General features: G+C 30.9%; 1 protein-coding gene across 2 annotated transcripts in view; it reads right to left on the bottom strand.

Annotated features, from left to right (window-relative positions):
* The window catches only part of LOC122628308, a 100,649-nt gene that overhangs the window by 35,393 nt on the left and 39,892 nt on the right, over nt 1-25,364 (bottom strand). For both annotated transcript variants that reach the window (XM_043810475.1, XM_043810476.1), the window contains 2 exons: nt 2,043-2,488; nt 424-658 (listed from right to left, as the gene is read on the bottom strand). In XM_043810475.1, coding sequence (XP_043666410.1) covers nt 424-658; nt 2,043-2,488 — 681 coding nt within the window. The remainder of the gene's footprint in view (nt 1-423; nt 659-2,042; nt 2,489-25,364) is intronic.

Below are 25,364 nucleotides of genomic sequence, written 5' to 3'. Positions count from 1 at the left end.
TCGATGTTCCTTCAGTCGCTAGCACGGTACTAAACTGAAATCAAGATAGTCCGCTCGGCTGAACGCAATCGTGTAGAAAGCGGATCGTAAAACGATTTTCATACTATGTTCTTATGTAGATGACATTTCTCTAGCCCAACTATCCTTAAAACTTTTAACGTTTCAAACAAGTTACGTAATCGAAAACAGAAACGAGAATCTATAAAGACTCCCTAATCTTCCAGAGGAATCTATTTAATTTCTAACTTTATCTAATTCGTTTTGGAAACAATGATTTTTTCCAAGTTTTTCTTCTTTTCTGATATTTTTCTTTTCTTTTTTTTTTATTCTTTTCTTTCTTTTATCTCTTTCTTTTCTCTCTTTATTTTATTATTCTTATTCTTATTATTATTATTATTATTAGTTTTTTCTGATTAAACTTACCTTCGAGAACTCTGACACATTCCGTATGATTCGGATAAGGATTCGGATAATTCGGACTGTAAAATTCTCTCTTAGCTTCGTCGCCGAGTAGAAATTTCTCACATTTGTCTGCGGCGTGTCTCATTTGACGACGTCGAAATATGTCGTCCCTTGACGATGATAATAACATCGACGTGCTTGTCGTTTTGGAGAATATTTCTGTTGATATTCCTCGAGTCTCCGTAGTTGGGATTATCTGTGGAAATTTGTAAAAAAATGTTTGTTTAATAAATCCAAAAAGAAAATAAAAAATGTAGAATTGATCAGGAGAGTTTACACGATGTATATTAATTAACTAATTAATTGATTTAATTGTCGACTAGGCAAGAAATTGGAACAGAATATTTCATGATTAATCAAAGATCGAGAATCGCCAGTATGCTTTTACCATTACATTATGTAAAATCTATTGAATGGATGAACTTGCAATCTACCAATATACGAATGTCAGGTCATTAATTAAACTCGAATTGGAGGAAGCTATGTACGATAGATATATCGATAGTGTTAAATTATAGATATTACCATGAGTTTGCCTTATTGCTAACAGTTATAGCTTGATATTGTCGTGCCTCAGGTGCAGCTCAATATGTATTATATATATATATATCTACATACATATGTTATATATATATATATATATATATATATATATATATACGTGTACCTATAATATCTATTATGTATTGCTAAATGATTGTTTCATATAAAATGTTCGAGTTCCTTCTTTTTTAATATTTTTAGAATTCTACATGCCATGTTCAAATTTAAGAAGATAGGAATATCTATTTATTTTTCTTTTCTATGAATCTTAGCTTTTGTTATTTTTTTGATTAGTAAAGAGAGATGAAATAAAGAATGTCCAATAGCACGTATACAATCTACTACTGAAAAACTTGAAGAGCTTATATGCAGCTTTATTTACACGAATAAACGTCATTCTATAAGAGTTAAGATTTACGAGAGTACATCGATACCAACTTTGAAGAACTCCTACAACTGTTTCATTTTTCAATCGTGCTCGAACGTTTTATGGAAATGGCAAATGTTTCTTTGCGAACTCTTGACTCGAACGAACTGAACTTTTCCATTTATTCTCTCGTTGACCATTTATTATTATTTTCTTATTTTATATCATTCGTTAACAAATATACTCGTTATGGCAAAAGATAACAATTTTTTGTCCTCTTTCTTTTTCTTTTTCTTTTTCTTATTCATCAGGTGAAAAAATAATTATCTTTTGCCATCTGAATTAAAATTTGAGTGGAAACTAGAAAATATTCGTAAATTTATATCAATATAATTTCAATAAAATTTATTTAACATTTGTAAAATTTATTTAACAATTGTAATATTAAAAGAAATTATACTATTGATGAAGTACGATGACACGATATCACATGAATATCGACGCAATTTTGTATACTTTTTATTTTGCTACTATATATAGTAATAAGTTAATAATATATTAATGTAATAATAAATTGATTACACATGCACTGAAAAATGTATTGATATCAATACTACGTATGTTCTCTTTTTTTTTAATAGAAAAAGTATAAACAAAAAAGCGTACTTACCTCTGTGATTGTAGAAGAGATTGGTATGTTTCTTGAAATTTTTGACGTTCCTTTTGTCGATATTCTAGAAACGTCGAAATTTTCGGATGGTTCGATGACAGGATACTCGAGACGATTTCTCAAGGATGAGAAAGAGTTCGACTCGTTTGAAAGGTAATTTCGGATTGTCGTTTGCGTCTTTTCCGAGTTTTCCTCTGACATCATCCTCGAGGATCCATGAGCCAATCCGAATGTTTGTGTGCTATCGACGTTGCTCCAGGGTGTCGTTTTAAAAATTCTTTGGAGAGTTCTTTCGGAAGATGACAAAATCGACATTGAAGACGAGGACATCGATGAAGATGATGGTAAGATGGAACGTGAGGATCTACTTGCAGATCTACTTCGTTCGTTAATGTAAAAACTGGAATCTTTTCTTTCCTGCGTCGACTCTGCGGATGCTCCGGCAACTGAAACATATAAAAAATATTTTATGTATTTAAAACGATCTAAAAATTAATCAGATATAATCGTTATTAATTGTATATGAATATAATCATTATAATTTGATATTTATTATAACAATTAAATATTATAACGAATAAATTTTATATTTTTCTTTAAATGTTTATATTTGCACAGATTCGGAAAAATGATTGTAAGATAATTTTCATTTAGAATTTTTGATTCCTCATACATTATATTCATTAGTTGTATTTTACCAGATTGCTCGATATTTTACAATCAACTTCAAATACAATTCAAATTAAGCTGCTTAAGTTCTAAACGGAAACAATAAACGATTGTAAATTATTAATTTGAAATGATGGTAAGAGAACGACTAATACGATTTACAATAATTTAGACCGCATTGTCCGATCCCATTAGCGATATGAGATCTCTCTAAGTTAAGCTGTTTGAAAAGCTTCTTGGCCACTGACGATTCTGATAATTGAGAAAGAGAGAAAGAGAAAAAGAAGAGAAACAAAAGAAGTACAAATTGCATTAGATTAATAAGGTTAATCGTCTGTGAAAAATTAATATTTCAATTTTATATCGATATTCTTTGTATTTGTTTGAATTATTTAAAAATATTATCTATACTATTTCATTGTATCTTTGTAAATTATTTAAGATACTAATGTTCTCATAAGAATATCTAATAATTTTATGCTTTATATTTATTAAAATAAAATGTACATTTTATGGAGACTATTATTTACTAAGATTAATAATTATAATATTTAAAATCTAAATCACGTAAAAATTCCACGATGAACAAAAACATGTTCGGCTAATTTCTAATAATCTTTTCATATTGCTTTAATCTTTTTCTTTCTATTTCTCTCTTTATTATATTATTTACTTTATCGTTAATCTCCATTTTTTGTCATTGCTCGAATAGTTTTCTATTCGCAGTGTTTCGTAACAATACACACATGGCAAATCCAGTTTCCCGTATTGCCAACGTACAAGAGAATTGAATTTCGAAAGATTTTCAGGGAAATTTCGTCGTACGTGGACGCGAATGGACAAGCTCACATTTTTACCTACATAATTTTCATTCTCAAAGCGAATCCTAGAGATTTTTTCATACGTACATTCTTCCTTTATTATTTAAAAATATTTATATTCGAATAAGAATAATTTCGACGATAGTTTACAATTATTCTTAATTTTTCGATACTATCAGCGATTTTATTTCGAATAAAAAGTGTTCTCTCTATCGAACATCTGGTGGACGTGAGATAATTCTTCAAAATGTTGCCTATGTATGTGTTCGAATCGGCATCACATTCGATACGAACTTTCACGTCTCTTTCGCTATCGCTTGGGGATAGATCGAGTATAATAAAAAAGAAATAAAAAGAAAAGAAAAAAAAGGAAAAACAATTCTGTACCATTGAACCGATGAAAGTTTTGTCAGTACATTTTTCTTGCCATTGTTGGTTTTGCCAGGGGTGATGAAAGTTGCGGAAAAATACGTCGAGTGTTAAGCGAAACAGAAAGAGAAAGAAAAAAAGACTGTATTAGTCGTTGGAAATATGATTTTTGTTTCTTTTTTTCTTTCTTTTCTTTTAATCATCAAATCGGACGTGATAGGCGGTCAAAGACTTGATGTTATATTATTCATAACATTTTTTAATTAATCGTTTTATTTTTCAACAGGTAATATTAATATTGTCATTCCGTCAGTTTTATTATGTAAAATAAAAGAGTTAACATTTCATTCATAACATATCCTATTAAAAACCTATAAATCCGTGTACGATTATTAAAACGTTTATTGGCATGTAGTTCGTCAAATTTCAATATACTTTTTTGGTAATAAACTTTCATTTATCAAAATTCTTATTTCTTTGGTTACGACTATTATCGAATATTTCTATTGTGATGTGACATTTCTATTCAGTTTTTGTACATCATTCACGACGTAATAGAAGGTGAATATTAATCATTTAATTTGAATTTTTCTACCTTAATATTACGGACAAACATCTCGTAATATAGAGGAATATTTTTTTGTTTTCTTTTTGTCTTTTTATGAAAAGAGATTGCATTCTCTAGAGTAATTTGCTAGAGTATTTTCATATACTCGTAACTTTTTAAACTTCCCGTCATAAATTCACGTCGTTTAACTTCAAAGTTTATTACGATAGATCGATCGTACTTATTCGATAGCACTGGACATTATTATTCTTACATAAAAATTCGATCGACTATATAAACGAAGATAGAACGAACTTTATTTCTAACGGTAGATATTGTTTCTCAGAAACGAATTATTAAAAAATGAACGTGGAAATACGTAGGAAACATCAAATATATTTTATTTCGAAAGCGATAACTTTATTTAATTTTCAAAGGCGATGATTCGTCGTTTAGTATATCAGAAGATTACTTTCTTCAATTTCTAGTCGAGTAGCCTTTGATGTCGGGATCTCGGATCTTTTTAAGAGTCAGATGAAACGTGAAGGGAAAAAAAGAAGAAGAAGAAGAAAAAGAACAAGAGCAAGAACAAAAAGAAGAAAAAGAAGAAGAAAAAAACGAAAAAAAAAATAGTAGTAAAAGTGGAAGGGAGTTAAGAACGTTGGTAAAGACGAGAGGGAAGACTCGTCTCGAACTTTTGAATTGGAGCCTTATGAAAGTTTCCTCTTCAATTTTAGCTTATGCTCCTCTCGTCTTCGGTACGTGAACCACTTTTTGCAGGGTGTTCACTCAAAGAAAAGAAAAAAGAAGAAAAAATGAAGAACTATCGAGAGTAAACTTTTGGGCTAATATTTCTTGATAACTTCTTTAGACACCTGAAGCTATGCTAAGTGACGATAACACGAATAATCCGAAGTATTAGAAAAAGAAAAATTCATAGAAGAAGGAAAAGAAGACAGAACGAACGAATGATTATTATCAAGAAAGTATCGGTACTTCGTTCGAGTTTGAAATATAAGTATACGGTATAACAGTGTCTATGAAAGTCTTTCGATATCTTTTACCCTTTACATTGATTTTCTTACGATAGGTTAGTGATGAAGTGGTTAAGATAGCCAGTCACGATTCTAAAATTGGTGGATTCTTCTATGAATAAGAAGAAGCAGTAGGTATTTTCAGATAGCAAACAGCTATCTTACTTGAGATGCAAGTCATGTTTAGACAGCTAGTTTCCCAGGCCACTAACGATACCAAAGATTTACATTCGTACTTTAGAAACAAATCAAATCCCGAGCTAGCTAGCCATTTGAATTCACCTAGATACATTGGTACCCAACCTTGTGTATATCTATCTCTTTACTTCACTCTCTTTCTCTCTCCCTCTCTCTCTCTCTCTCTCTCTCTCTCTCTATCGTTTTCCTATGCTTTTCGTAACGTCGATAATATAACTTTGGTCATTCCTCTCGTTTCTCTCGTATTTTCCAAGAAAATTTGTTCTATCCTTCTACCCTTTACGAAAGTAAGAGATCTTCCTTATAACATTGTTACTCCATGAAAATTTTATCTCATTTTACTTTAGGTGATCCTATAATTTCTTCCAAAAGTTTCTTCTTATTTGTCTCCTACTTATCTATGTATTTATCCATCCATCTATCTATCTATCTATTTATCTATTTATATGTATATGATATGTATGTTATTTTTTAAGCTTTAATTTAAACTTTGCAATTTTTTCTGTACATCCATACTTTGAAAAATATGACCACGATAATTGCGTTATCCGTCATTCTTCCGGATTGCATATTCTCTCGGATTGTTTTGTGGAAAAAAGTATGATTCTCAATATACGCTTTCGATCTATAGGAACTAATTGATCGAATGCTTTAAATTACACATCTATTTGTTTCATTGAAAACGTATAGAACAAATCGCGTCACGCCGTAGGCCATTTCGCATTTATCATTCTCACGTTGTTCGTACCAACACGTCCATTCATTGCCACAGCTTTTACCCATCTGTCAATCTAACGTAATTCCATTTTCCCTTCACACTCTTTTTCTTCTTTTTCAAACATTTCTTTATTTTCTTCGCACGTAGCTGCACTTTCATTGAGGCTACGAGAGAAAACTTCGAGATCGATCGATAGTAATTACAACTCGGAGAAAATTTTATTTGAGAACCTTCGTTCTTTTTATCTTAATTAAGAGGGAAATAGAAAAAGAGAATGGAAAATGTAATCGTTTGTCTCTTTACTTTTAATAAAAATCCTTGTTACATTTATGATAATATAAAAACTTACGTACGAAAAATCCGGATTGTAAGCTTTTACGTTTCACTTTATCCCTCTGACACATGTTAATACCTTCATTATCGTTATAACAATTATCGTCATTATTATATTATGTTATATTATTATTATTATCATTATTATTAATAAAATATAAGTACGATCGTGTGATGTAATTCGAATAAACTTCCAGCGAATCCCAACCTCTCTCAATGGCCACATCTTTTTCTTTTCCAGATTAATATTTCTTCGAATACTTTTTTTACTTCTTATTTTTTTTCCAATTAAGCCGTAAATAACATAATAAATCAATATTAATAGTTATTATTATCCATTATATTCAATAACTCTAAAACAACAAAACTCATATAAAACTTTTTATTTATTTCTTTTTGTTGTATAAAAAAAACAAACTTTTAAATTCAACAAATTCCATTTTTAAATCATTATTTCAATTAAATCGTAAAACATTCGCAAAACGAGATACGTGCAATTTCATACGGGAAAGAAAAATAAATCACTAAGCTCCGTCGTCTTCTCCTCGTCGTTGTAGTCGTCATCGTCGTTGTCGCGTTGAAAGATTTCTTGTCTCGACAATTTTTCCAAGTAAGAAAAGAGAACGTTTTTAAATAGAGAAGCAGAAGGGAGAAGAGAAAAACTAACGTTAAAAGTTTGTATATACAAGGTAAAGAGATAGGAAGATCATAGTAGTTGAGTTATATCTTACGAAATTACGAAATTAACTGTTTGAATGTAGGTGAATACGTTTAAAAATAAAATGGTTAACTTTTTTAATAGATAACGAATTATAAAAGGAAAGTTACAGTGATAAAATTACTCGTAGTACGTTAATTACGACTCGTTTATTATTTGAATGTAAATGTAAAAAACAGCTTTGACGAATATAAAATATTACATGTACATCTCTATTTAATATTTTGCAACATTTATGGATATTTACCGATTTTAACCGAAACAAGTAACTTTAATCTCGAACGTATGCTAAAAGCGAATGAATGAATGTATAAACGAATGAACGAAATTTTGATGTAAATACCGTTTAGCTTCATTCACTCCAACGAATGCCGGTAACGAGATAAAATTGTTATTCTTCGTTAATATTCCCTGGTTCCTTCCTTATCTTTCACCGTCCCAGTCATTTATATCCCACGGAAGATTACTTCATTATTAGATTTATAAGGCACATCATTCATTACGTTCGCCATTATTTGTAATCGGGGAGGTTCGACTAATGATACCGTTGGGACCATGTTCCCCAACTTTTTATCATTATTTTAAGATGATAATGAAATGGATTTTTTTTTCAAAAATCATATAAATTCACGAGCGATGGTTGTACAATAATAATTTCTTATTCAACTCATATTCACGATTTATTTTTATTACCTATAATTTTTATCAACCCTTGCATGAATAATCCTTAATGATAAATTATATTAACGTTCAATGTATCTTATTATGCTTATATCATAAATATGCAACCATTTAATTTTTCATAAAAGAAATTATGATAAGGTAATTTTATTATTACTAGTACTTTAATATTCACTTAATTATTAGTTGGTATAATATTGTTGTTCTCTATATTTCTAAAGAAAATTTTTTAAAAACCATAGATGAAAGAAAACATTATTTGTTCAACGACTTGAAGCACTTGTAAAAATTGTGCTATTCCCTTTTATAAAATAAAAAAATATATATACAATATATATATATATATATATATATATATATATATATATATTCCTGAATCGAGAACAAAATCATAACATAACATATAGTACTTCGTCTCTCGGGCTTCGGATGTTATTTGTTCGACAGAGTTCTAGTCAGGTCGTTGATAGAAGTTGCCCAAAATGTGAAAGAGTAACCTGCTCACGTCAGGAGAAACACCAATGATGAATCGGAAAAGTTTCATAACGGATATCCTACGGGATATCGAAGTGCCAGCCCACATACATATCGATATAATCCCTAACTCTACGAAGTAGACACGTATAGCAGAGTCGTGTCCGATCAACAAACGTAGGTATTCTCCCAAAAAAGAAAGACCATTTTTCTTAAGCTTTTACTGAATGATCATTCATAATGATTGATATATAAAATATATGTCTTTATATCGTAATATCGAACGTAATTTTTCTATCTCGAATCTTAGAATCCTTATATTAAAAAATAAATCGATTATTATCGATGATTATCGATGTACTAATGTTTATGGATTAAAATAGATTTTTTTTCTAACACATCTATCACGAATCTCATATACATATTTACTCTTTAATATATATCTATTACGTTTTTATAGATTAAGAAATAAAATGACATCAAGAATTAGAATCTTACAAATATATAATATACATAGATGATAGTTGTGTCTGGTCTCTCAACATTTTCGAATGTGTCGAACAGTTTATGATTCTCATTCATGCGGAAAAAGATCAAGTCCAAAAGTCAAGCAATATTTGGCATTTCTCCATAACACGATTATTTGTTTGCGAATCTCCCCTTCTGGCTGGTCAAGCAGAATTTCGAATCTTTTACAAGTAGACTTTTTCTATAACTCGTTCCGTGTTAAAATGGATTTTATTTTTACGTTTTTCTTTCACAAATGTTACATATGATAAAATTAACAATGAATTTCATTACGTACAATGCAACATCACTCGTTGCATTTTGCATTGCAATTAGTATCTAACGTGTAATTGAATTCATCAAATATAGACTTTTTGTCATATTATATTATTTTCAATAGCAATTCTATAATGATGTATTGCATCGATCTCGTTATACAACGAAATAATAACAATTGAAACAAACAAACAAATAATTAAAAAATAATGTAGAACATTTTAATCTATTCGTGTAATAATATTAATTCTTATGTTAATAAACATAGAAATTGAATAGTTTTCCAAAACTAATATAAATATAATATTCCTAACAAAAAAAAGATAATAACCAGAAAAACAGAGAGACAGAAAAAGAAAGAAAGTGAGAAGATTATTATCTTCTTATATCTATTTCTTCTTCGTAATAATCGTTACCATATTCACGTAATTTATTATTTTTTTTAAATCTAATGTAAGATATATCTATATGTTATCAGTCGATATCCCATTATCAGTCGATAAAGTAATACCCGTCAAAGTTGTCAATGGATGTTCGGAGATGTTCCAAACATTTACCCGATTTGACGGGCATCAAACTGGAAAATAACGTTCACATACGGGAAACAATAGGTGGAGAAAAAGAAGAAAAAAAAAACAATAAATAAAAAAAGGGAGAAATTTATCTCGATGGAAATATCAGTTGTGTACGTCGAATTCTCGTCGGTAGAACTACGAGGGTTGAATTTCTCTGGATGTGTGCTCGTCATCGAGGGATAGTACGTAGAAAATGCGCGTGCGCGTGCAACGCACACAACGTTCCAACACATTCTCGCTTGTGAGCATTCATCCCGTATGCTCTCGCACGCGGCCTTAGATCCCATTGGTACGCATGAGAAATCCACGGAGAATTCCATTTTCCGTGCTGCTCAAGAACGAGTACCCTTCAGAATTGTCATCGTAAAAAGCAAAAAGCAAAAGAGAGAAAAAGAAAAAAAGAGAAAGAGAGAGAGAGAGAGAAAGAAAGAAAGAGAGAGAGAGAGAGAGAGAGAGAAAAGGAAAAAGATCAGACAATACAGGGCGTATCTCGAGCACACGCTCGATTGAGATCAAACAATGGATATCTGCATATAAAAAAGAATCCCCCTTTGGAACTTATCCAGCTTACATTCCTGAAATTTTCATAAAACTGGAAGACTTTATACCATGTCTTTCCTTAACAGTTATAATTAATTATGTTATTGAGATGTAATCGTGATAATCATAATAGATCTATTATAATCAATACAATTAATTGTATCTAATATTTATGCGTAATTATTTAAAAGACGTATTTGCATGCAACGCGTCTAATTATTAATATTAATGTATTAATAAAAAAAGAAGGAAATTATTTGAAAAAATGTATTTAAATACATGCAATAGATAGAGAAGTATATTTTTTCTTTCTTTCTTTCGTTTTTTTTTTTTTTTTTTTTTTTTCTTAATAAATATTATTTCGAATAGCAGAGCGAGAAATTAGGAGATTTATATATCTGAAAATGATATGGACGAATTAACGACGTTAACAGTTTCTTCCGTTTGAGTTTTAGCGGCGACAATTTATGGATGAGAAGCGTGCAGGTTTTATACAAACGCAGCTAGAGTTTCAAGAGACAATAAATCGGTACGACATCGCGCGGTGGTATTCATGTGCTTCCAGGTTGGATCATAAACTTACTGCAACGATGACCACGGACAAAAAAAGTATTTCATTTCATGGCGATTTTATGAAACGAGATCGCGTTTTCTTCTTTATTTCCGTGTTTCGCGAAATTTTTGCAAGCTACACGAATCCGAAAGAGTGGATTTTTCTCATTAGAAGTAACATTCCAGGTTCCATTGCAAGTGTAAATTTTGAATTTTTATGTTCAAAGTAGATCAAACGAAATGAGGGAGATACTACGTTGATTAATCCTTTGTGCTTGATGTTTATTTTTACTTTCATTACGTATAAGTAGATATAGAAACAGAGCTAATTAATTATAATAAATATAATAATATTTTATATATAATTAAATAATAATGATATATATAACAATGACTGTTTTGATAAATTCTTATTTTCAATTATATCTATAAAAATATAAGTAATAAAAATTTAATAAGTTAATCGATATCACGTATTACGATAATAACAAAATAAGAAAGAAGTTTTAATGACAGGCTCTTATTTTTTACTCGCATTAATAAATTTCCATTTTTAATAATCGAATAATCGAGGATAAAGTAAGTAAACGTACCTACACAGAAAAAGATGAAACGACTTGTAGGTGAAAAAAATGATATATGCGTTCTACGAACTTGCATAGAAAAGCACGGCTAACGTTCGGTTGCACGCCCAAGAAAGAAAAAAAAAGGAAAAAGAAAAGGTCCAATTTCTTGTCGATGCGAAAAAAAGATCAAAAAGATAGGGGAGGGACAATTTATAGCAAGCCAACTTTGCTAGCGAAGCTCGTGTGTCTTGCTAAAGGCTTTCCATCTCTCTCTCCTGTCATAAATCTCGACAGAACATCATTACTCACGCTTCAGGTCAATGGCAAACCTTTCCTTTTCTTCAACTTCCTCTTCCTTTTTCCTCAAACAGGAACTCGGAGAGAAGGTTGTTCCTCGAACGTTTAAGTAACTTCCCCTCTCCTTGTTCTCCCTGAATCGTAAAGTTCACTTTTCATTAACTTTCCTTCGTAGATTCAGGAAGGAACGTTTAAGGAAATCGACGATTTATAATTTAACGTGAAAATAAGGAGATTCTTGATGAAAACTTGAGATTAAGATACTCATCTCGTAATTAAAAAACTTATTTTCGTGCTATATTAAGTTCATATTACGAAAATTAAAAACTTTCGTAAGAGTTTCCGATGTTCTGTTTGTTTGTAATAATCGAAGTATCTTTTCTTTTTCATTTTTCTATTTTTAGAAAATATAAATCGATAATTACATTTATTCTGTTATTTCTGATTGTATATGTTGTAAATAATTAATTAAACGTAATTGTATTTAACTGAAGGTTTGAAATAATTATAAAACAAAAGATGGTATTTTGATGAATAAATTTTTTCGATTATAATTCATTCGTCGAGTAATTTCTGAACTGAAAGGATGTTCCTTAATTGCGAATCTCGTAATCTTCTTTATCCGGAGAAAATTTATTGGAAGCGATCGAATGATTTTTCTTTAAGCCAATGTAATCTTTTCTTAAATTCTCTGACCTGATTCGGTAACTTCGAACTGGTTACTTTAAAAATAAGTTGATGAAGAAATACATCAATGTATCGAAAAGATATCACGAAAATCCTTTAGAACTACGAGAAGGAGTCTTCGATACATATTGAAATTCTTTCAAATCGACTGACAGGTCCGACTTCTTGACTTCTTTTTTCTTTTTTTGTTCTTACGATCAATCCTCGTCATCTTTTTTCAATAATCTTTTTACGAAGAACATAACCAAAATCGACTCGTCAAATTCGCTAGATAATCATCAATCGTTCCGTTATCCTTCCTTCATATTCAGGTACATATCCAGTAGATATTAGGATATCTGTTTGTTGACATTCAACGGATATATTTGGCCTGTCCCAGGAAACATGCTATATATTGGAAAGCTTCTCGACATTTGACGTATAGATGTAGCCATCTAGGAAATCATAAATATCAAAACTTCACCGGTTACGGTGAAATATAATTTCCATAGATTCTTACACATTAAAAATATATGGGAAAAAGAAAACCATGAAATATCTTTCAAATTGATTGAATAAATTTAATAATACGCACAAATTCCTTATGACCGTTTTGCTTTGTTTTTTGTGACAATATAAAACATGCATGTACACATTGTTAGTGATAAAATTTTGACGTAGGAAAGAATTTTTACGTAACAATTCGAAAAGAATGCCGAAAGATAAAATATTCCTTTCGCTAGTTCGGTTATGCTCACGTACAATTCACCCAAGTTTCTCTTTCTATCCCCTCCCCATCTTTCGAAGTTCCGACTGAAAAGTCAGAGATTCAGCGGAAATCGGTAGCAACTTCGCAGACCGCAGGCAACGTGGGAGGACATTTCCGTAAGGGTAGCCGGGCTCGAAGCCAGTATCCGTTAAGAGAGAGAGGAGGGGCGGAGAAAGAGAGAGAGAAAGAGAGAGAAGGAAAGAAAGAGAGAGAGGGGGAGGGGGAAGAAAGAGAGAGAGAGGGAAAGAAAGAGAGGGAGGAAAAGAGATAAAGGGAGAGAGAATCGTAACATTAGATCTTTTCCAGTCGAACGTAGATGGTGGTGGTGCCGAGCTGTTGGTCTATTCCTGGTAGTAAGATTTTTACCGTTGGCGCAAAACTACAACTTGTCGAAACATAGTATCCATCTTTTTTATTTGACTTTTCCCCAGAGTCATGGACCCAAAGCTACAGCCCATTTATAATCGTAAAGCACGTGTGAAAATACTTTACATAGTATCTACGTAGACGATAAAAGTAACAGGATCTTTTTCTTCCTGGAGATCTAAGATTTTAACGAATTTTAAAACGTAAAAATATCTCGAAGATAAAAATGTTTCAGATGATTTATGATTAGATAAAATAAAAGAAAAACTTCGTTTTGTTATAATTTTTATATCAAATCTATTAGATGTGATTCCTAATGAATTTTTGTTCTTTCAGATGAAATCATCTGTTGTTTCTTGAATCGACTAATCAGCTTATCGAAAATTCTTTCGACCGAAAGAGAATGGAAGGAAATTTAAGCGGATCATTCATTCTTCAATACTATTCCCGATTTTTCATTCTCTTTCAATGTTGTGATATTTCGTCTGATCTTCTAAAAGAAAGAAAGGAAAGCTTTTTCTTTTTCGTGGACAATTACATTATTTGTTTATTTATTACGATAATATATTACGATTTAGATCATCGTTCTGATATACAAATAAATAGACATATACAATAAAAATAACAAAAATTAAATTTATTATAAAAGATTACTAATATTCATTTATCGTAGTAACTCCAATAATTTCGTTGGATTTATTTCTCTTTTTATTACATGTTAATTTTGAATGTTCGATAATCGGTAAGATTTTATTCAGAAGTAAAAACTTTTTGTTATTAACTGATTAAAAAATCGAAAAGTTTTCGATCAGCGTAAAATGAAAGTCGTCCATTATGAACGACCTGGAAAAAAGTTTGGAAGAATGAGGTTTGGTCTTCTTGAGTCGGTATAAAAGGTGGGAGAAAAGTTAGAGTCTCGCGTAGACTTTCTTAAAAGGGACGATCGCTTTAAAGCAAAGCGTTTTCATCGATCGCAAACTTTCTCAAGAGTCTCAAGAATACTTTGCCGCATATTCGACTTTCTCTCGAATAAGACTTCGCCATGAGAGTCATCGTAATCTTTGTTAGGTAGAATTGGAAAGAGAGAAAAAGAGGGAGAAAAGAGAGAGAGAGAGAGAGAGAGAGAGAGAGAGAGACAGACAAACAGGTAAACAACAAGAGAAAGGTAACCAGGTGGATATAAAAAGAGAGGGAAGACAAATAGACAAACAAAAAGAGAAAAGAAATAAAAAAGAGCAAATAGACAATGGAACATTCGCAGTATTCGTATCTATAAAAGAAGAGTGAAAAAGAGCAGGAGAGAAAGAGAGAGAGAGAAAGAGAGATAAATAAACAACTAGATAAAAGAAAAGACGAAACCAAATAAATATATTTACTCATTTCTCCTTTTCACATTTTGATCCTAAACATTGATCCTGACCTATAGTTGCTGACAAAAAAAAAATACAAGAAAAAAAAGAAACAGTCAGAGGATATAATTCATCCAGGAAAATATTTTAGCCAAGGAAATATTTCGTTTCTTTGTTTATCCTTGAGATACACGTCGGATAATTTTGAAGTTTGAATGAATTTTTGTTACGCAGTTATCTTTTATTTTTCTATATTTTTCATTTCTTTTTTTTTTTTTTTTCATCAGTATGACGTTTTTAAAGCTGTGAAAAATTCAGTGACAATATAGCTGACGGCTAATTTGTTGAGGTATACTTGATCGAGTTATATGAGTTTAAAGTACGTGAAGGAAAATGATAAAGATATTAACTCTCACTTTTGACCGTGATTGATGATTTCAACAACGTGGTGTAGTATAATAAACGTTGTTGTGGTTTGAAATCATATGATTAACTTATATAGATGGAGATAAATTAAGTACAGATTGAATAAAAGAAAGAGAGAAAGAAAGAGAGAAAGAGAGAGAGAGCGTATAAGCATGCGCATATACACATCACTTGTATATATACGTACAGATACCTGGTATCTGTACATGTTATATATAACGTGCGTGCCTATTCACGATTTAGTTAACACTGATTTGGCACGTCGCGTCCCTTAGAATTATTCTTGAATAAATTAAAGATAATCATGAGAAAAACACTCGCGGTCCACGTACTGTAAGACAATACAGACTGGACAAATTATAGTTCCGACATATTATTTATTATTAAGCAGAATCACGATGGAATTACAATCGTAAGTGGATTTATTATTCTACTTAACAAGCAGTAGCCCGATAGATATTGTGATTTATGAAAATTTAACCAGCTTGCCCAGATGGAAATGCGATTCAGCGAGAACGCTACGGCGTGGCCGGAATTAATTAGTATCGTTTTTGAGGGTTAGAGAGGCGGTAACGCTTCAACGCAGAAAATCACAGAAAATTAAAGTGATTTCTCAAACGCATAACAAAACTGCATTTAATAAAAAAAGAAAAAATAGAAAGAGAAATAAAAAAAAGATAAACTGAATTTAATTGAAAGATTGATTGAAAATATTTAACGATTCAATTTTATGAAATCAAAAGAGCCAAATCATCGTTATTTATATAAATTTATTTTATTTGCTATTAACAATTTTCATGTGTCATGATCGTAAGATTGAGGATTAAACGAACATTAAGCCACAAAATCCGTTCTGGATTTGGATGGAATTTTGGAACATTGATCGCAAGCTAGTTTGTCGTTGTTTGCACGACAGGAAAATTATGCTAATACTAGCGAAGCCCACTGTGGCTGTGTTTTCCAGTCTGATAGCAAACATTTAACCAGAGAGAGAGAGAGAGAGAGAGACAGAGAGAGAGAGAGCGAGGGAGAGAGATAGCTCGTTTTGCGAGCGTGCCAAACGTGCTAATGCGTGGCTAAAACGGCAAACGCAAGTACGATCATTAGGAGCGTTTATCCGTTTTTTTATCGAATCATCATATATATAATATCGTTCTTGATATCGTTACCTATATCTGTTTGTAATTTTGCGTTAAATTGAGGACACCTAATAGATAATTCGGTATGCTGAAATATATCTTTTATATTGATAATAATATATTAAATAATTAATGATAATTTAATAATAGAGGTAAAAATTTTTTATCATAAATCACTTTGCATATTTCTGCGTATAAGAATTTTTATTGACAAAGATAAAATGATAGATGATACGAGTTTCTTATAAACCAAATAATATACCTATATAATATTGAAATTTGTAATAAATTATATGAAAGTTGTTTACCTTTACAGTCATACAGCATAAACATATACATTTTTGCTCAATACTGATTATTCTATTCTTTTACATCGATATATTATACTATCGATTTCAATAAATATATGACCATAGATAAACGACTGGAATATAAATTTATTTAAGCGTTGCATATGTACATAAATCGATAGGATTAATCCGATTTAATCGAGTGAGATATCACTCGTCGATATTTATGATTATTATCTATCTTTTTACAGAGAAAGGAAAACAAAGCAACGAAAAGTTTTCCTTTTAAAGTGAGTAATATCGTAAATTAACTCTCTAAATGTCTTCAGAAGAAACGAATCCAAAATGGCCGGGATGGAAATGGTTATAAGAAAAAAAAAGAAATAAATAAATAAAAAGAAAAAGAAAGAAAGAAAAAGAATTCAAGCCCGTTTCAAAGAAAGTTTTTGATAGGTTTGATAAGATAGTGCTTCCTGATATTATAATAATAAAGATATATAAATCGATTTCTAGTATATCCACTCGACAAAACTTCGTTTAATACGTAACTACTTCCATTACGTAAGTTTACTTATCTTTTTTAAGGAAAAATCGTTATTTTAAGGATAATTTATAATACTGCACTTTCTTTCTTTCTTTTACTTTTTACTTTTATGCGTACACATACATATATACATATACATATGTGTATATATATATACACATATATATATATATATATACATACATACTTATGTGCATACGTAGAAGCATCGATAACTCGTAAAATGGAGTCCTCGTGCTTATGCGACCGATTATGCGGGAACTAAGGGCGGAAGAAGCTGCGCATCTATCTTAGAAGAAGAAAGGATTACCACGGCTTACCGGCCATTATACTTACGACCGTTTTTATCCGAGAAAACTTTATCGAGCTTTCACGCTCTTCTCACCAAGTGGCATGAAAATCGTTCTCTGTTCTAACCGACGGTTTTCGATCGATTTTCCAAATAAAAGAAAAGATAAGAAGAAAAAAAGAAGAGGACAAGTCGAACGTTTTTACGATTTTTTTTTCCTTCACTAAAATTAGACCGTGCTGAGATAGGCAAAGCTCAACACTTTGTTCTTGTTCTTTTTCGTTCTTTTTTTTTCTTTCTTCTTTTTTTTCCTTTCTTACCGGAGAGCAGTCAACGGTGAAACGAGACTCACTGTAAGATCTCATTTTCTACATGGACGAATATCGAAACGTCGGTATCCTGGAATGCTCGTATAACGAAAGAACTTGTCAGGAAAAAAGGATAGAGAAAGAGAAAGTGTCGAATTCTTTCTGCAAACGTGGATGATTCTGTACTATTAGTATATACCATTAGGTATATTGTTTCTAATGATTTTATTCAATTTTAAAAAGGTAGTTATGCTTTTAAATACATGTGTGTATATATACACATTTATTAAATAAATAAATGATTAGTTTTTCTCTTTCTCATAAGTGAATTTATCTTTTTATTGATTCTTCCATTTACAATTTTCACTCGCTATTTCTTTCTTTCAATTCTATTCAATATCCTCTATCTTTTTCCATAGCAACGAAAAAGGAACGACTTTACGAATTATTCAATTTGCTTTTGGTATTGTAAATGAAAGTTGGTAACGGCTCGTAGCCGTTATTCTCTCGTTCTCTCTTCGCGGCACGTTCCCCAATAAATCATTGGAGCTCAGTACTCGAAGCTCGCGTTCATGCTCCGCAAGTTGCACGTGTGCGGTTATACCGCATCTCCTGGGTGGTTCCATAACATTAATTTTCAGCCGGCATCGTTAAATCTGGATTTAGGCTTGGACGTTCGATGTTGCACACCTGAGTGATGTACTTGTTTTAAAAGCCTCTCAGACCAATATCTTACTAGAGAAAATTCTCCATCACGTTACGAGATATCGAAGAACGTAGATTGGCCAATTGAAAGTTCGTTCTTTTTGAAATATCGAATCTTATACAATTTGCATGGTTTAAATAAAATATGTTAAACGTAATATCATTTATATTATCATTTTTTATATCATTATTTATATATAGGTATATAAGGATATCTACCATTTTAAGTAAGTTAGTCTAATTATCTCCTTTGATTAAGATGATACGATAGACTGTATGATTTTTAAAATTTCATGTAAATCTTTGAAACCATTGAAATTATATGTACTTAATTAAATGGTACGTTTTATATGGGATTATCCTTATATATTACAGATATATATATAAGTCTTTTCATTTAAGATCTCGTAAATATTCACTTTACCGATCTAAGTTTTTAAGTCTTTAACGTAAAAAGTTCTTCAATGATCATCTTCAAGTTTTAAAATTTAAACGTGTTACCTTAACGTTTTCATCGGGATACCGATTATCGTGAACTATAAAGAAAGTCACTTTATCATCATACAAAGATAATGACTGTAAGATGTTAGTTCTCGACTCGATAAAATATCGAACTTATCGTGAATGAACCCACCAGTTGTTGTTCTATCGCATTAAACGAGTGATTAGATAAAACGTGAATATAAAAAAACAGGAAAAAGGAAAAAGATGTTAAGAAGAAAGGAGACGTAAAATGAAAATAGTGGTATTAAGATTAACCGATTCTATCTGTTGGAACGTAATAAAATATTCTTTTATGAGAATTCGTGGTTGAGAAAGTTTGAAAAGATCGACAACCCGTGTCATGTCGTTCAAGATAAAATTTTCAAAAGATTGGTTTGCTCTAGAGAATATTCTTCATTTCTCTGCTTTCGTGATATATATATATATATATATATATATATATATATATATAAAAGAATAAACGAAGGAGATGGAAATTCAATTTTCAACACGGGACCAGAGACATCGCGATAAAAATTTTGTCCCGAGACAGATAGAGAAAGGAAGAGAGAGAGAAAGAGAGAATTTATGCGAAGTATCTCGGTAGCAATAAATGTAACGATAATTTTCGAGCAGAAGAAAGGTGGGTATGATGTAAGAAGGTAAATAAAAAGAAAAACTCAAGATAAGTAGAGATTCATGACAAAAATTTTATGAATACCGGCAACTTGTAGAGAACTGTGAAGTAAAGATTCGGTTAGCTGTGAAAAACATCTACATTGCATAGAAGATGTTAAAGGAATTATACGAATTATACTAATCGATAAGAAAATAAACTTAATTATGAATATGATCTAAGTTTTCAACTTAGCAAAAATGCGCATTTAACTTTATAATCGGAACAAATGTATCAACGTGTAAATAAATTAACGACAACTCGTAACTATCGATTTCGGATGACCGTTATTGCAAATGACCTAGGAAAATGCGATTTTCGTTCTCGTATCTTTCTCGTTTTGTACATATTCATCCGATGGGATGTTGCATGAGCATGAACAAACGAAACGGAGTAACTATATCTATCTATCTATATATATATATAGCGAACGTAAATTCTTTTGTAACGATCGATGTTGCTTTATACGAATGCTTGAATATATATATATATATATATATATATATATATATATATGTAAATATATTATTCATATTTATATAGATATGTTGGTACAGCATATCGTGAAGGGTAGAAAATGAGAAGCTTTCGACGCTGACGAAAGTTTTAATCTTCCGTGAGTTCGTATAGAGCTGGACCGTCCACCGATGGTATGGAAATTCGTCATACTTTATTCATACACATCCTCGTATGTGTATACGTACTTATTCTGAAATATCGTTCGCTCGTAAACTCTCAGAAATAGCTGCAATAAGAAATTTGACAAATCACATTGCGGTGCTCATTGGGCACCTCGTGAAAATAATTTTCAAAGAAAAATTTTGTTTTCAATAACACGTTTGTTTCTCTCTCTCACTCTTTCTCTCTCTCTCCTTCTCTTTGGTTTATTTAACCGTAATATATTTAGTATCTTTCAAATAATTTCATATATATACGAAATATTATTCATCCCGTTTCGACGATATTCTCTAAAGTAAATTATTTCGTTCTATAAACCCATCAAAATTTGGCACAGCTGTTAGAGACTATTCGAAACATTGCTTTTAAAAAATAGGGAAAAAGAATAAAATAAATCTAAATATAGGATTGCGAATGTTTCGTGCAATATATGATAATCCTTTTAGATTTATCCTTCTCACGTGAGTTGTTCTTAAATTTTTTATATTTTATATTTTATTGTTCAGGTCAGACGATATATCTGAGAGAATAGAAACATTATAATGCATATCGTGTGAGATAGAATATTTTCTTGTTACATATTTTCTTTCCTGTTTCACTATTAGAAATTATAAAATTATGTATTTAATCCTATAACAAAAGCACGAACGTGACAACAACGACGTGATATTTCGCAACTAAAAAGCTATGCTAGTATACAGTGTGTACAAAAATAGATTATAAGTCTTAGAGGATATACAGTAAATACTGATTAAGTTGAGATAATATAAAATGCTGAGACAACAGAGGTTGAACGAAAAGCTTAAACAAGGATTATGTTATTATAATCTTATTTCGATCTATATAAAGGATGTTTCAAATGTCTTCCTTTCATTTCTACACACGCCTGTCGTCGTGTAACAAGTATACGTAATACTGGAACAATTTTCAAATATTCCATATTTTATTCTTATCAGATTTAATAAACATTTCTTATTTGTTGCTATAATTTAAATAAAATTAAGTAGATGTAGCTATATTAATGAATGAGATTTAAACGAAATAAAAAAATTAATTTAAACGGAATAGATATATCTGTGTTCTGAAAAAAAAAGAAGAGAAAAAGAAAGAGAGAGAGAGAGAGAAAGGAAGATAATTAATTGGTAACTTTTTAATTTTCAATAACAAATTCATAAACAAAAAAAATAAAAATACTGTTTATTACTTATCAGAATTTGGAATGGATCGACTATAATACAATAAATTATTAAAAAAAATGAATGTCAAATAATTTTAAAAGAAAAAAAAATACATAAATGTTATACTTAATAGTTAAGAACAAAGTATGCAAATGAATAATAAGAAATGTTAGAAGAGAGTGCTGTACAGTTTTCTAGGTTGGAAATAAACTATGTATTTCAAATAGCGGGAGATTTCTATGTCTCTTTCTCTTTCTGAAAGATGTCTCTTCTTTGAACCACGTTTAAATGACGTTGCACGACTATTAATATTTGTAAGTCCTTTTCAGAGGCATGACGAGACAATACAGAAAGGAACAAGAGTTGGCAAGTGCCGGAGATGCGAACATTAACGCGTGTCGTCGCTACGGATTTACGTGGCTAGGTACATTCTATGGAAGATATAAGTCAAGCGTTATGTTTAAAAGGACAAGAATACGGACTTGACAAACCCGTTACGGACGTTGGGTTCACCAAGGGAAATCTGTCACTCACAGTTAGCCTCACCTGAGGGGAATTAAGAAAATCCAATCTCATTAAGAGAATCCTATTTTATGAAATGAAATTACAACGTCGTAATGAATCCTACCAGAAATATCTTTCGCTTGAATGAACTTTAAGGATTACGTACGTCGAGATCTAACGATTGAAATGAAATTCTTTTCAATCGTTAAATAAGTACGTTCAAATCGAGTTATTAAAGAAACGAGTAAGAGAAGAATGATAAGTAAGAATTTTCTTCATTGAAGGAAAAAATCGGGCAAGAAAAAAAGTAAGTTAAGATTAGAAGAGATTTTTTCTCTTAAAAGTGACCGGCGAAATGGCAACCTTTTTCAATCTACCGTGAATTCTCTAATCCTCTGTAAATGCATGTACGAATCCTCTTAAGAGTAGGAAATGAGTTCTCGGCAGGTGTAAAAGTGCCATCGTGAGTGGAAATTCATGAGATATTCGAAATTCTAGAAAAGGAGATTAGTAAGTTCCAGAGCTGTGAGCGGTGATCCACAAATGTCAGAGACGACATAATCTCGTAGTTCTTTTTTCATCCTTTTCATCTAGCGTATCTGAAAGTTCTGCATTATGTAACCGTGAAAACATACATTTCGAGGAAAGAAAAAAAAAAGAACGAAGAACGAGTAACATTTCATTTAACTTGAGATATAATTTTCTGAGAAAATATTTTTCTTATGTTCAACGAGCATTGAAAAAAACAGCGAATATAATTCAATATCAATTATTACATAACTGAATTTTAGTTTCTGAATTCAACGTACATTGAATACAACGTGTATTACAGTCGTCACTGCGACGAAACCTTCTTTTCTTTTGAAAATAATCGACGCAACTTCTTTCATTTTGTTCTCGCATACGATTTTTTATCGTACCTTACGGCTCGATATATTTTCATACGTTAATGCACATGCACAAACTTTTAGAGCATCCATTTGTCGCACGAATGTTCTACCGATAGAAACTTCGACACGTGTTGTAAAAATACATAATCTAAATAGAAAAGTTTTATAGTGATTTTCAATGTTAATTAATTATACGTCATTAACTATAACGACGTTTGGCAAAGGAAATTTCTCCAATTTTTAGATATATTACGATTTTAATTAGATACTTATGTAAATACAGAATTTTTTACACTACGATAATTATCATCCAATCATTTTGAAAAATTCATCGATGTAGACGAAAATTTAATCGTATGTTCATGAATTTTGCATGATATTGAATGGTTAAACTAATTTGAGTTTGATTTAATGTCCAAGTAAGGTTTCTCAATTAAAAGTCGATATTCCAAATCAATGACCGATATTGTATTACGTCACATGTCGATATAATAATGAAAATGAACGAAAATTCACACGTATACAGCTCGTGTGGCTGACATTGAATCGAACAATTACCTAATTGTCAAACTGCAGTTCGTTGATTATTAACAAGTCCTTCTCATGATATTCATGTACTAGATACTTCCATTCAGTCTCGTTGTTTTACAGTGCGTTAATTCAATATGAGTGTGTCGATGACATCTCGGAGATATAATACCACCTTCAATAACATCGATTTATACTTGAATTTTAATTGTAATTTCTGAAGATAATTATTCGAGAATAATACCCAAAGAAATAACACATTTTTTAAATTAACTGACGGACGAAACGATAAAAAATTAGGTAGACGAGAAAAGAATGCAAGAATGAAATATTTCAACGCTTGTGTGTATCCTCAAGAATGATTAACGAGATGATAATCATTATGGATGTGCAAGTCTTTTGTGGAGCATACATATAAAGGAACTCATGCGTCTATGTCTCGTGAATCATTTCTTTGGAAAATATGTAAATGCTGGAAAAAAGTAAGTACATTTTTATATCCCATTTCGTAGAGATGACGTTAAATCATCTCAATCCTTTTTATAACCTGCACCTATCTAACAATAATATATTTATATATATATATGTGTGTGTGTGTGTGTATGTGTATGTACATTATATATATATATATATATATATATATGTATGTATGTATGTATGTATGTATGTATGTATGTATATATGTATGAATGTATATATACGCGCACACAGGATGCTCTGTTTATTACACAAATTCTTGTAAATAAATAAAGCTACTACAAAAATTCTTTCACAGATTTGCTTAGAATGAACTGGCACATTATACGATAACAATTTCTTTCTTGCAGATGAAAGGGCGAAAGAGACTCGAACCTAAACATCTTTCTCCCCATGGCTTGATGACAATCGCTAAGAGGAGAGGAACGACGCAACATATGTGGCGATGGAATATCATATAATGTTATATTATAAACATAAGACATCCGAAAAAGTATAACAACCCAACGATTGTCAGACAGCATGTAATAAACAAAAGCCAAAATTCTTACGAAATAAGTCACGTTTACTACGCCAAATAACTTGAACAGTACACACAGAAAAAAGAAGTTTGTCTTTTGCTTAAAACCAATTAGTAATAAATAGCATTATATTACGCTAAAGCATACTTCTTGGAATTATACGTCGTTGTACAATTATGTTAAAAGAAAAATTAATAAAATAAATGTAAATATGACATAAAATGTAAATAGTATGAAATATATATAAAAATAAAAATGCATACAGTAACAGAAATACAAAGAGTTTTTTAATAAATCATACCTTTCCTAGCCATTCCCAAAAATTTGACCGTTATATATTAAAACATGAGCAAAACTACACGATTTCCAAAAAACCAGAATTTTTCATCGGATCACATGATACTGCAAGAGGACACGCACCACCCACAGGTAAGATATATTTATATTTGAATGCTTAAAAGTTCAAATTGCCGAAGCCATGGAAACTGTTCCCGCAAAGTGTGATTTGTATTAGGATCACATGATAGGCAAAGAGGTGGCACGCGAGAACGTGGCACCTCCTAGTAAGATATATTCTCCTGTTTAAAAGTTCAAATTGCCGAAGCCTTGGAAACTGTTCCCGCAAAGTGTGATTTGTATTAGGATCACATGACAGGCAAAG

Source organism: Vespula pensylvanica, chromosome 4 (assembly GCF_014466175.1).
Source record: "Vespula pensylvanica isolate Volc-1 chromosome 4, ASM1446617v1, whole genome shotgun sequence".
Classification (NCBI taxonomy): Eukaryota; Metazoa; Arthropoda; class Insecta; order Hymenoptera; family Vespidae; genus Vespula; species Vespula pensylvanica.
Note: the sequence above shows the minus strand (reverse complement) of the source record. Positions and strands in the feature narration are given on the sequence as shown.